The sequence below is a fragment of the Bidens hawaiensis genome, unplaced genomic scaffold (genome assembly GCF_021521415.1).
Source record: "Bidens hawaiensis isolate Kalapana, Puna unplaced genomic scaffold, B.hawaiensis_p1.1 tig00005195_1, whole genome shotgun sequence".
NCBI lineage: Eukaryota > Viridiplantae > Streptophyta > Magnoliopsida > Asterales > Asteraceae > Bidens > Bidens hawaiensis.
The window spans coordinates 71,446-86,357 of NW_027491335.1; the positions used below are offsets into that span (position 1 = coordinate 71,446).

General features: G+C 32.1%; 2 protein-coding genes across 3 annotated transcripts; one reads left to right on the forward strand and one right to left on the reverse strand.

The window, feature by feature from the left end:
* Positions 1 to 724: 724 nt before the first annotated feature.
* LOC143629355 (uncharacterized) lies at positions 725 to 2,899 on the forward strand. Its single transcript, XM_077098651.1, has 4 exons — positions 725 to 739; positions 1,219 to 1,668; positions 1,745 to 1,783; positions 1,922 to 2,899. Exons 1-4 carry the CDS (start codon positions 725 to 727, stop codon positions 2,102 to 2,104), a joined length of 687 nt encoding a protein of 228 aa, XP_076954766.1. The 3' UTR covers positions 2,105 to 2,899.
* A 1,330-nt stretch (positions 2,900 to 4,229) lies between these two features.
* Positions 4,230 to 6,097, reverse strand: LOC143629449 (myb family transcription factor EFM-like). 2 transcript variants are annotated; one of them, XM_077098719.1, is made up of 5 exons: positions 5,878 to 6,097; positions 5,468 to 5,679; positions 5,100 to 5,400; positions 4,921 to 4,997; positions 4,230 to 4,799 (listed from the first exon to the last, which is right to left on the reverse strand). In XM_077098719.1, the coding sequence occupies exons 1-5, from the start codon at positions 6,095 to 6,097 to the stop codon at positions 4,584 to 4,586; spliced, it is 1,026 nt and encodes a 341-aa protein (XP_076954834.1). In that variant the 3' UTR covers positions 4,230 to 4,583. The 2 variants fall into 2 exon arrangements, with proteins under 2 accessions (XP_076954834.1, XP_076954835.1); XM_077098720.1 differs by having other exon boundaries at positions 5,914 to 6,091.
* Between the last annotated feature and the right edge of the window lie 8,815 nt (positions 6,098 to 14,912).

Genomic DNA, 14,912 nt, shown 5'->3' on the forward strand with positions numbered 1-14,912 from the left:
CCAGTTGCCTCAGCATTACCCTGTTCTTCACTGGCCTCAGCATTCATGTTGGAGGCCTGATCATCTGCATCTTGGATGGCATGAGTTATCATCAGCTGTCCAGCTTGGGCATGAGTCGGAGGTTTCTCACCATACATAAAACACCACCAACCGGATACGACCACACCTATAAAACACACACACAATTAAACCTATAAAATACCATCAAGTGCACTCTGCACGACTCCAACTCACTTTCCTTATTTTAAACACCGAACGACATCTTCTCTCATACTGGCCTCTTGTACGGATAGTTGAGGAACACGAGCATCACTATACTCGGAAACAGTCCCATTACAGCTTGAACCAGAAAGGCATGCGTAACATACCGGCCTCCAGGCGTTGACGTAGCCGCATGGACACAATTTGTTAACAATGGTTAGTCCAAGCCCAATGAAACTAGAAGTAACTGAGAAAACGAAGATGAAGTCGGCAACCGGATTTTCAGTGCGCACTAGCCATGATGAGCAAAAGAGAGCAAAGAACCATATCATCATTTGCTTCTCGGATAGTTCTGGTACCCATAACTTCCTCTCTGTAGCCACCACCGGTCTTTCCAGATCATGTTGTTCAGCACTCGGGATCGGGATTGTCATCTCGTAATTTGTTAGTTTAGGTGTGTGTGTGTATATATAGACCCGGTGGTATATATTCGAAGGGAAACTAATTTACGTAACAACTGTACATGACGGGTCTGCAAGTTTAATTAGATACCTATTTCCAAAATTAAGATGAACTGTGTGACATATATTTTACCTTTAACCCCTATTATTCCAACAAATATAGTAAAAATACTTGAACACGATGAGGAAGTTTGCTTTTCTTTTAAATATGGGTTTAAAAGATTTTCTTTATTATTATTATTGTTGTTTTTTTTCAACTAATGTTAATTTATTACTTATGAAATAATGTTTTGACAAAGTCACTGCAATAATTTAAGAGCAATGGTTATCATGATCAATTAGTTATATATTCATTATATCATAATAATTGATCATGATAACCATTGCTTTATAAGAATGTATAGGTTTCCCTTCGAATATATACACACACCTAAACTAACAAATTACCAACATATACACTTATTACTACAATAATGTCGGCGTGCTTTAAAGGTTTGCTTTATATAATTACACAGTTTATTGTTTATCACTTAATTCTATCGATTGCTGAGTGCAGGTTAACGCGTACGATTCTGTTCATGTTGTTGATTCTCTGTACCGGTCAAAGTACATGTTGACCGCAATGCCATCTCACCTCAAGGATGGTGAGCCACTAAAGTTGCAGCAACAAAACCATAAAAATAAAAACAAGATATTAATGGAAGAAGCTTCCACAAACCTTGCTGAGGTGCATACAAGTACTGATGAGGTACGACACAGAGTAACGATCCTAAACAACCCGGAAGAGGTCTCTCGACCTTTGTGTGAAGCTCAGACAAACAATGAAATTGAAACCTTAACGGGCCCACACGAGGAAAAGTGTGAATTTAGGCTGGATGGTTCTTCTAGTTTGTATAAGCCAATATTGCCGTGGATAAATGGAGATGGTACCATCAACAAGATTGTTTACAAGGGACTTGTACGTCGTGTGCTTGGTATCGTCATGCAAAACCCTGGAATATTGGAGGTATTTCTGCTTTCTTAATTATTAATTATTGAAATATAATATAAATACATTTTAACTTGTTATTTTGTTGTTGCAGGCGAACCTTTTAAGCCAAATGAATGCACTAAATCCTCAGGTATAATACTGGAAACTTAGAAAGTGTATAAGAATTGCTGGATAAATCATTAGTTTTACATTCCTAAAATTGTTTACATTTCAAAAGGGTATAATTGGCAATTAGCTTATTATTAATGGTTAAAATTTGTTTTTTCAGAGCTGTAAAAGATTGTTGGAGGTGATGATTCTAGATACTCATATAATGGTGAGGAAGATGTATCAGTCTGTATCCAATGAACCCCCGTCCCTGTTAAACCGTCTTCTTCGTTGCTCCAGCAAACCTAAGTTAATATGCAGAGAACATTTATTTGCAAACCTGAAGAGTATTGACTGTTTGTAATCATGCAATTGTTGGTCATGTTTTTATATGATATTTAAAACGTATCGTTATCTTTTTTTCGTTGAGATTTGAGTGTCGTTTGCATGTTATAATTAAAAGATACAAGACTTTGTTAGAATAGATGCACGTAATACGCAACGTGACATTTTGCTATGTTTGATCGATGTTGGAAATTATGGTTGTAGATGATATTGTTTCTTGACCATTTCGAAAGTCAAAATGGATAATGTATTGATATGTATGGTTGGAGAAGTTAGAAGGTAAAGGAGAATGGGAGTATACACTTTACTTAATACTAGTTGGGTGTCCACGCAATGCGGTGGGGTACACGCACAAACACGACATCGAACGTGTAAGCGGTGACCTCACAATAGTACGCACGAAACCCTGACTATAGTATGCGTGTAATGCGGCATCAGATGCGTAACCATTGTTGGTAAACGCGTCACACAACGATATAATAAAAGTCAAGAGAAATGGTTAACAAGGCATAAGTCAATTCTACTGCTTATCGTGTCCAAAATTTAGAAAACTCACATGCCGAGAGAAGAAATTACTTACACTTGTGAAAACTGTCACATAAGCGTCATATCGTTTCCACACGTAGACGCACATGGAGGTATGGTTCCACTTTCTACATGTGTGTAAACTGCTACGTTAATTTATTTATTTTAATTGAAAAAACTGAAAATAAAATATAAAAATACAAGCAAAGCAATAACTCAAAATAAAATAATTGTTAAATAAAAAATAAAATACTTGTAAGTAAATTTTCTTAGACATACTTATAAAACAATAACTATCTTAGTTTATTAATTTTTAGAACCATGACATCTTAGATTCTTATGTATTTAAACATTTCAAAAATTATTGTGACTTGTAAATCATAATTTTTCATAAAATGATCACAATTTGTAATTTTGAACTAGATTATTATAAGTTTATAAAACAGTTGGGCTAATCAAAAGTGGCTTGAATATGTCTCTAGAGGAAATAAATACATAAATAAACAACATAATTATTATCACCAAAACTGAAAAACAAAAGTAAAATAAAAACTTAATAATCATTTCATTTTGTTTGACTTGATTAAACAAGATACAAAATAACCAAAAGTCCAAAAGACAAATATGTCAAAAGATATCTTATTTATTGGTTTGAATTGCACAACTTCAAAGATTCTTGCATTCATCAAATCTTTGAAAATATATAATTTCTGATTATGAAGGCATAGATTCCCCGATCAAGACGTAGAGATAAGGTTGTTCTTTTTATTTAAATTGTATTTTAAAAATACTAACTACGCATTTAATTTATTTTAGTCATAAATTATTGAATCATCGTCGTATTTTTGTGGTACCACCTAGGAATTGGACGGTGCGTTTTGTTCTTTTATTTAAACAAAGAAAACATAAGACATTAAATAATATTGTCGGCACATAAAATATATGTTTACTCTTTTATTTTTCTATACATAATTATTTAAAAGAATATCGTCAAAACACTATTTTATTTTGGCAAACTTAAATGATTATTTTTTATTTATTGAATGGTAGTTAAAAAGGCATATTGAAAAGTATAAAAAATTGGAGGTCGCAATTTATAGATTTTGTTCTTAGCCAAATAGAAAAGAGATCTCATTTGTGGTTTGTGATTTTGTGTTTGGCCTAACTTATTTTTAACGGAAACATTAACAATATGTTACTTTATATCAACAATTCTAAACTATTCATTTGATGGTCCATGTTTGAAACCCGATCTCTTCTTTAGAAGATTCATGCATCTACCAAGTGAGCTAACCCCATATTGTCTATAAATACATATATTAATGTAATCTATGCAAAATCAACTTTAAGTAGAGAATGGTAAAAACCATACATATACTTATAATTAGAAGAAACACAAATGTATACGTGTGTCTCCGTGGTTCTCATAGTTGTATACTTTAAAGTGGTTACGTATTTGGTGGCACGTATATACATACACGTACGCATACATGATATACGTACGTGCAAAAACCAAGGTATATCTCATAAAAAAAGGTAACAAAAAATACCCTTGAGAGTGAAACTTGCATCAGAATAACATTTCCAGTGTAAAATAAAATTTTAACCCGCAAAAGGAACCTTTTTATGATCCCAAAGGAAAGAAATTGATAGATAAAAGTAAATCCAAAGGGCAAAAAGATCCAAGATTTCATAAAGATACCAAACAAGGGAATAATATGCCCAAAATAATGCATACCTCAATCATCATGTTCCTCATCTCAAATACAGATGTGCTTCACATGAAGCTAGCTACTTGGGCAAAGAATCCAAGAAAATACTAAACAACATTAATATGAAACTTAAAAAAAGGAAACTAATCCTGCAAAATTTCATCAGTCTTTATGTATTAAGTTATTTTCTTCACCTTGTCTATTTTATATATAACCTCGCCTATATCAGTTAACAAATTATTTTCCAAAAAAATAAAGATTTTATACACCTTTCCAGCAATAATTCTCAGACTTCAAGTCGTCTCCATCATCCATGCTGTCACCGCCAGTGGTGGAAGTCCCACCAGTGGCGGTGCCAATAACGAGCGGCCCATCAGGCGAACCTGAGTGAGAAATTCCATGCTTTGAGGAGTCCAAACATTGATTTGCAAATGATGTATTAGAAGATGGAAGTCTTCTTGTATGAAGTCTGTATTTCTATAATTCACAAGTAAAAAAAAATCATATATGTTTAATATTCAACAAGTTCATCTTAATTTGTACAACTTTATATAAACATATGTTTAAAAAGTTGAAACCTTTAAAGGTTAAAACTCACTTGCAGATGACTTTTCACTTCATCATTTGTTAGACCATCAACTTGCATAAGCTCTCTAATTTGTTTAGGCGTTGCAACTACAAAACAAAACAAACAAAAAAAAAAGCCCACAAAATTTAATTAAATTTAGGATGCTTAATATGAACAAAATAATATTAACTTGTCATGGGTTAACTAACCTTGAGAGCCTCCAAGTTCCTGCAACGCGTTAACAAACCGTTTATGCAACTCGGTAGACCAACATCTTCTCTGTTTCCTAGACGTTTGTTGCTGAGGTAGCGGACCGTTTCGTGAATTTGATTGATCATTCGGCGAAAAAGGTATCAATTTGCTATCATGACTAGCTTTAGTAAGCAAAATACTTCCCCTAACAGGCTTCTTGTTTCCAGGGGTAATAAGAGAGAGCCCGTATCGTCCTCTAAACGGGACTAGCGCTTCATACGAGTCATTAATCATAACATCATCTTCTTCCAAACCTCTCTGAAATAATATTAATCATCAAAACATACATTTGCTAGCTTGAATTTGATCAAGTACAAGTTTGTACCTTTTTGGTTGTTTGGTCCACGATTCGATCATTGTTCGGGTTATCATCATTAGCATTCCAAAGCTGTGTGGAGCTCAACCAATTCTTCTTATTCTCCACTTGTTCATGATCTTCATCAGAAGTCTTTTTGATTGGTATGAACTCTTCAAGCACTGGCTCACAGTTTGATGTTTTCTTGTACACCATTGATTCATCTTTCAATGCAAAAATCGCTAAACAAACAAATAAACAGTTAGTGAGAATATATATATAGAGGATGAGCATCATTACCGAACTCATAAATTATTTAAAAACTTGAAAAATAACGTTTTTTTATAAAAAAATTTGTATGTTAATGTTATTTGAGTGTGGTTTTATCATTTTATATATATATATATATATAAAACAGAAAATTATGGAAACAAACGGACCATCGTTAATAAGGAGCATGCAAAGTGGGAGTTCACGTTTGAAAGCATCAATCTTTTGCATTTCGGTTTCTAATCGGGTAACGAAATCGTCGAGTTTGAGAATCTTGTCGGATAGAGTAGTGAGAGTGGAAAGTTGTCGTAGAAATTGTGTGATTGTGTTGGGGATGAAAGTGGGTTTGATGTCCAGAGTGAGTTCAGGAGGTGGATTCAAGCTACCCATAGATGATGATAATATTGTTGGTAGTGTTGAATTTGATGATGAAAATGGATCCTGAGAGAAAGAGATGTATATATGTATGTATTATGTAATGTAGAGATGAATGTGTGGAGAAAGATATAATAATAATAATAATAATAATAATAATAATAATAATAATAATAATAATAATAATAATAATAAATTATAAGAATATATATGGGAATAGAGAGACAAGGATAGAGTGCAATAGAAGATTAATTCTCATAAAGCTTGGGGTCTTTTGGTAATTTGTAAGTATTTTATGGATATATAGTGTTTGGGATATTAATGACATGATTAGTGTCTAGATGTTTTTAAATAACTTTTAACTTTACATCAAAGATTTATCGTGTTAAATAGGTTAATAGGTTTGTGTATGTAAATGATATAGTTTTATGGTATATAAAAGACATTAAATATAGTAGAACAAATTACATATAATTTTATATTATAATTGTGTTTATTTGATATTAATCAATTTAACGATCTTGAATGTGTCAAGTTAGAACATGATAATTTGATTATTTTAATGAATATGTTTAAGTCAATGGTAAATGGTGGATATAACATAATGTTAAGTGGTGAAAGGTAAATGATGAAGGAGGTGAAGATATGGAGATGATTTGGAAGTAAATGATGAATACTAGGTATGGCACGTAGCATTACATTCTTATTATTAATTAAAAAAAATGTATTTAGCACTTTTTAAATTCCATAACTTGTAATTAATATAGAGATTGTACAATAGAAATTTGAAATAATACTGAAATTACAGTAATTGTCTCGAATTTTAAACATGTAAGGATATAACATTCATATTTAAAAACAAGTAACAATCGGTATATAAAATAATTTAGGATATTGAAAGAAGAAAAATACGATTGCAATCAAATAAAGGAAATGTGAAAATGGTAAAAGCGGAATGTTGATCCCTCATGTTTAGCACGATTCACTTATAATCCGACGACAACAACTTAGGTTGTTGTCTATTAGTAGGAACCGAGTAGTAGAAACTCCCTACTGCTTAATAGAAACGTGTGCTATTAGTGGGAATATCCTGATGCTCAAGCAATAGCAACTACTCAGCAAAAATATGCAAATCTGTAGCAATCCACAACCAAACTTCCTCCTGCTTGAGCCAGTGGCAGACTCGCAACTGCTTAATAGCAAGATATACTAACCTCATCATTTAAAGTGTTCCGGCGCATTTGAATATTTTCTACCCTCTTGGGTCTTTTATATTTCGTATGATTAAGGAAATAACATCCAACAAGGGTTCCACACTCTCACCTAATATACCACTATAAAGTTTCACCCTCCTATCTTAAACAAGTTTCTACTCATGTCTAACACTTTTATTTATATTTCAAACATGTCACCCAGAGAATCAACATCTCATGTCTCATGATGGAGAACACAAACTAGTACATGATAATTATACTAAAAATAAGTGGTTATTCGTGTCCACTTTAGAGAAAACCTAAATCTTAGAGTTGTCCGATCAACACTCATATTTCCTATTTTCACTATCTTTTTAGCTTAAACCGCATAGAGTCATAAAACTAAAATATTAATGTGTGATACAAATTGTTAAATGTATATACTACAAGCTCATGCACACTTTGAAGCACACGCCTACACGAAACACACTGATTTTTGGTAAAATGAAGTGCACGCTACTTATAATAAACAACATTGTCATTTTGGTTCTTATACTCAATTACGATAAGTTATTCAACCATACAAATATAAGTTATTGGCTTGTCTTTTCAATCATGTATTTTGGTTGAGTGGTTAAAAGATTAAAACTATATTCTCATCTTTATATAACCGCAAAATACACCCTTTCTTTATAATATATCTGAACACACTATGTAGCATTCAATCACATTACCACCAAAGACATCTTATGCACCATTTTCTAATACTTATGATTTGATTGATTAAAAGAGAGCCAATGAATTCTATCTTTTATCTTTACACTTACGGCCATGTGTAATGGAACATTATATAGGCAATATAGGAGCGGATAAAGCCCCTACACCACCCATGAGGCATTATAAGGACGTGAAGGAGCATGGGCATTTCCAAAATAACGCTCATACGTGTCTTAAAGTTTTAATGATTGCATGGTCATTATCCATTACACATTTTTTTGCTAAAAAGAGTGATGATGATGTGACGGAAAATGCCCATTAAGAAGCATTAACCACTACGAATGGTCTTAACAAACTCTTAGCATGACTTATTGTTATATTGTTGTTAACGATGTACATCGTGATCTAAATCATTTATAGTATAGTCTAACAATGTATATCGAAGTAGGATGTGATATCAAAAGTATAAAGGTTTAGAACCTAAAGGGAAAATGAATCTAGTTCTTATCCATATGTGTGTTAAAGTCGTGTCGATGATTCTCACGCCATACCGTCAATTTGTAGGGGCTAACTTTGAGATTCTAAAGTGCTTTCTCTAATATTATTAGAGTGGTACTACTTCCATCACCCCTTTCGTTCATTTTTTTTTCTTCATTTTATGAACTCCCTTCCTAAAACTCTTTTAATATTGTAATTTGTACCATTGTAATGTAGTACTAATGTAGTTTTATTCTTTATGCTTTTAATATTGTAATTTGGTTGGTCGTTTACAAATTCAAATTAGTCACTCGGTGACTAGCTCTCGATGACATTCAGTTGTCGGGTTAAAAAGTAAATGAATTTACATTATTGTCAAATATTTCTATCTCAAACGTACATTGAGTTTCGCACCTAACTTGGATCCATTGCATTACTAATACCCAAACTCCCTACCATCAACCCCAAATCCAACAATCTGATGAGTCGAGTGAATGAAGAATTGGACAAACAAATGCCCCCAAAATAACGAACAAATACTTCTACTAGGATGAAAGCAAAACTATGTACCGAGGAAAAACAAGAGGTGTTAGCCAAGGCTTGGATCAGCTGTTCGGAAGACCTATTACATGCAAAGCATCAACGATCTGATTAAAATGAGGTTCTTAAACATTTTCAGTCACAAATGGGAAGCACCGACTATAATGTCCATCAAATTATAAGCTTGAAGATCACCAGGTTCAACGATATCGTTCATACATCAAAGAAGAGAAATCAAATGCAAATGTAATTAAGTTGAGAGCCTTCACACAACTTTCACATGATAAAAAGAAAATTAGAAGAAATTATATATTTTTATTGTGATATTTCTAATATCGAAACCAACATAACCTACTAAACTGATTAAAGTTTAAGATAAAGTTAAACGTAAACACGAATAATTTTTTTTTTTGAAAAAAAACGGTGCATATTTTCAACAAAAAAAAAGATACGATATTCGTTGGAAAATAAAAGAAAAATAAATAGGGTAAAGAATCAGGTAAGGAAATCAAATGATTTGAATGGGTTGTTTGTTTAGATTCGATTGAAGCTTCTGGTGCCCGTTGGTTTTGTCGGGCATGGGAATCTTTCTTTTTCTATTTTCAATTATTATACCTTCTTCTTTTAAATTCTTCTTTCCTTTTTTAGTAAAAAAAATAATACAGGCTGGGTAAAAGTAATGGGCTGTCAAACAATATGAGATTCCTTGGTCACTTGAATCGGTTAAAAAGTTGTTATATTTGCAGCTGGACAGGGCATACTAACTCTTCTATTGTAATTACGACCTATTTATTGATGTTAAAATGTTATAACTTTATCCATATAATGAGAATATAAGTAAACTCTGTTTATTCATAAAGTGAGTATAAGTATGAACTAAAATTTGGTTTTAACTTTTAAGATATGAAATTTTATTGGAGTTAGAGAGTATGATTCTGATTGTCGGAAGTTAAGAGTGTTTGTAGGAGTACAATGTGAAATGGAGAGATTTACCGTATGTATATAAATATTTTAAAAAAATTTAAACACCATATTTAAAAATAAAATGATTAATTATCATTATTTAATCTGTTTAATTTGATCCATTTTTTACGTGACCCATCTTGACTGGTCCAAGTTTTTGCTCCCACGGGAAAAGAAATTTTTTAATGATTACCAACCCACATTTTATCCATATAACTTGTGAGTGAAAAAGAGAGAAATTATTATAAAAGTTTATTAAAAGTATTATTTAATTTAAATGAAATATATATAATTAAGGAATGAAATGTAAGGATTTTCAAAAGATAAACAAAACTTAATGTAAAAATCAACTTGTAGTTAATGTATACGGATAAAAATAAGGATCGTGCTATTGTTACACCCCAACATCTATTTTGACACCCCTAATATGCTCCATATTGTCTAATATGGAGCATATTAGGCCTCAAATCAGACACAATTATATACACAAATAGGCTAATATGCCTCATATTGGTCAATATGACCCATATAAGTGTCTAAATAGAAAAATAGAGTGTCTCAATAGATGATAATGAATGAACAGTGAATGCTCTATAATATTTGGAGTCACATATGATATGAACGTGCATTATTATTTTCAATTAATCTGTTTATTGTACTATCAAAAGATAACATGATAGTACAGTTATCTTCTCTTCTTGTTTTTTGGTTTAAAGAGGGGACAAAACAATCCTAATCAATGTAGCATGTGAATGGGGTAATCTTTTGTCCCATCTTCATATTCTCACTTTCTTTTTTCACGTGAATCTTTCTGTCAATATTTACTTATTTCATAAGTAATTTAACATTTACAAAGCATGGATTATTCACCTGCTCATGTTCTACCTCGTGATTTAAGGTTTAACTTTTAAGGTTATTTACAAAATTACTTAAAGCTATATTGAATTAATTACACGCCGGACAACCTTTGTTGAATATCTAGCATCACTCCAAACAGTTCTTGATGAATATCGTGTTGCCACCAAAGAAAAAGAGTTACAAAATAGTCCCTTAGAAGTTGGTAATTTTTCAATTTTTACAAAAGGTTTTAATAAGTACTCCGTAACTTATTAATTTTTGTTGTTTCTATTTGTAAGAATTTGTTTTTCATTATTTATTATCATGATTATATCATAAAAACAGTATCAAATACATTTTATTCTTAACATGAAAACAGTGAGAACCAGTTTGTTGTTATTATTAGGTTTACTATTATAGGTGTTTGCTGTTATTTTTTGTTCGTATTTGCTAGTTTTCGATTATGAGACGTTATAAGTATTTACTGATTTATATTTTGTTGTTATTATTAGATTTTTTCTCGGTTGTTATAAGTATTTTTTGGTATATGTTGTTATTATTTTGTTCTTGATTTTGATTCTTTTATTGTAATTTTTAGGTTTTTTTCTTTGTTATTACAAATCATTGTTTATGTATATTGGTATTGTAGTTGTTATTGTTTCTTACGTTCTCATTTTTTTATAAATTTGTATTATTTCTTACCTTCTCATGTTAAGATTAAAATGTACATGAACCTTCACCTATAATCATAATGATTATGTAGATTTATATTATCGTTCTTCCTAGTGTTATTTCTTTTGCTTTCTTATTCATATTTAGACTGACCACAACAAAAAAGTGAAAGCCCAACATCCTTCTTAGGGTAAATGAAGATTGGAAGCATGGCTACTGTCAATTAAAAATGTGCCGACTTTTTTTTTATATATATACTTCGACTACCCGACGACAATAGTAAAATCTTAAGTGTGCATAAATGTTAAATTGTTAATTGTTACCGTCTTCTATAATTAATATTACAACATGATCTAGTAACAAGCTTAGATATTTATCTTTTTTGTATTTTACGTTTATGTTTAGTAATATTTACAACATGATACACACAGTTGGTGTTATTAGAAAATTCACATGGGGAGCAAAAAAGTTATTCCTTGAAAATGAACATGCATGAATACAATGAATCATCTAGATTGAATCAGTGACGGATCTAAGATAAATTTTGAGGGGTAACCCAATTTTTTTTATCATAAATTGATATAGGGCCATCACCGAGAATTCAAGAGCCATCAAGGGCCCGCCCTGTATGAGTGAAAAAGTGGGCCCCTAATTTTCAAATGTTAATGGATTCATATTCTAACTCTAATTGTTTGTAAGAATATATTGACCCGACTCATTTTGAAAAAAATTTACATCGAAATGTAGAACTAAACACTTCGTAACAACTTATTTCAAAGATAAAAAACACCATATTTTAAAGTTATACAAGAATAACAATAAAAAAATATGTCAAATTGTGGCCTAAACAAAAACATAATATATATTTATTTATATTTTTTACCTGTGAATTAAAAATGTATTGAACATATAAATAAAATAATAAGTAAAAAAGTTAAACAAAATACAATTAACAAAATAAACTATACCAACAAATATATAAATAAATAATATTTAGAAATCCAAATTAAAGATGAAGTGATGAACTTCACTGTTTCCTATTATTAATATTAAATATTTTACGTTTTTTATTTAATAAGTAAAAGAAGGAAATGACACAAAAGGACAAATGGTAAATAACTTATTTATATCATCTTGTTCTCCAAATTGCAACTGTACAAGGCCGCCGGAAAAAAAATCCGATGACTTCTTCCTCACTTTCTCTCTTTATATTTTATCAGGGGTATCCTTATATTTGTTCAGGGGTAACCTAATACACAAATGAAGAACAGAAACAAAATTTTGCACTAATTTTACACTTCACCCGCAAAGTTGAGGGGTAACCCGGGCACCCCCTGGATAACCCATAGATCCGCCCCTGGATTGAATGTAGGGGTGCAAACGAGCCGAGCTTAATCGAGCCCGAGCCCGAGCTTCACTTATCGAGCTCGAGCTGGCTCGCGAGCCTAAACGAGCCTGCCATTTTTATAATTTTTTAAAATATATATTTAATAATTATTAATATATATATATAATGCTATAAAAAATAAATAAAAATAACTAAATAATATATATTATTTATACAGAAAAATATAATAGAAAGTAATATATAAAAATACTTATATTATTTAAAAAATAACTACTAAATGGTAAATGAGCCGAGCTCGAGCTTTGGAAATAGAGCTCGAAACAAGCCGAGCTTGAGCTCGAGCTCTGTATAAGTTAAACGAGCCGAGCTCGAGCCTGGTCGAGCTCGGGCTCGGCTCGGCTCATTTGCACCCCTAATTGAATGCTTGTTATCTCTTTTAGAATATGATTGATTTGATTTGTAATTGATGTTTAGGGCATTCTATAAACTTTGATAATAATAGTTTTAAGATTGATTTTTAACCATATTATTAACTTTAAGAATAATTTAAACCTTGTAAAATCAAGTCACTATGCATGGTGTAGTTTAAGTCTAATGAATACCATATTACCATCCACTTTAATCCTCTCTCTACTTTGTAAAGGTGTAAAATATCCTATGTATTAAAATAAAGGAATATTAGATTTTAATAATTCAAACTTTGCTCTTTTAGCCGGCATTAAGCTGAACTTTTAAAATATACAACAGTTCAAAGTTTTAAGCTATTGGCCAACAGCAAGCTTTTTACTAACGAGATTAGATTTCGTTAATTTTGGATGAGATGGCTGTTGACGTGGTTGATGACGTGTAAAAGTATAATGGTTGAATCCTACATGGCTACTTACATGTTCCTGTCTCTCTCTCCCTCTCACACATATACATATATATATATATGCATACTATATGTATACTAATACTACACGCCTCATCTCTCTCTCTGCATAGACACCTCCAGCAGCCACCGTACCGCCGACGAGAACCACCACAGCCATCTCCGGCCACCAACGAAGACCACCGCCACCACAACCAACCTCCTCCACTAGCACCATCCGTCACAACCTGGTACCACCACACCAAAGACCGGAACCTGGAACCTGCCCCACGACTCGTGCGACCCACACTTCACACAGGGACGCGAAAGCTACCCAGTTCTTTCTATTGCTCTTACCCAACTTGGATTCTGATCCATCCATACTCCAATTTCTTTCAATTTTTGACCTAATCTGGATTCTAATTGAATACCAAAAAATCTCACGAAGACCATACTGTTGCTTCTCACCTCTAGATGGAATCGCCACCGCCAGACCACTGCTATTGTTCATTATGAAAATATCCATTTTGGCCCCAAAAATCATCGTTGTTGATTTGGGGAAGATGACCAGATTGGTTGTCGGGAGCAAATCGTGAGCAAGGAAGACGAGTGTTGCAAGTCATGATTTTATGATCTAGGCTGGATGGAGGAGATCGGCGGTGGTTGACAGTGGCAGACTAGTAGCAAGCGGTGATGCTTGAGTGTTGGCGGTGGATTTGCATATGTGTGTATGGAGAGAGAGACTAAGAGAGGTAAGATATAATAATAATAATAATAATAATAATAATAATAATAATAATAATAATAATAATAATAATAATAATAATTATTATTATTATTATTATTATTAACAACTCATCACCCATGTCATCATCCACATCAAACACTTGCCACCTAAGCAGCCATGTCATTAAAAAACAAACGAAATCTAACCTCGTTAGTGAAAAGCTCATTATCTGCCAATAGTTTGAAACTTGAGACTGTTGTGGTATATTTTTAAAGTTTGGCTTATCGTCGGCCAACGGAGCAAAGTTTGGCTTAATAAAATCCAATATTCCTAAAATAAATGTATTATTGCATAACGGGTTTAACCAATTTCGAGTGCATTCTAATCGGACTTAATAAAAATACTTTTGTAATACACGCCGGTTTACCCAGCTATAAGCCAATCTAGATTGTTGTACGCGGCATATTGAACATTTGAACATAACATTTGTACAAGTTGGATTTAAC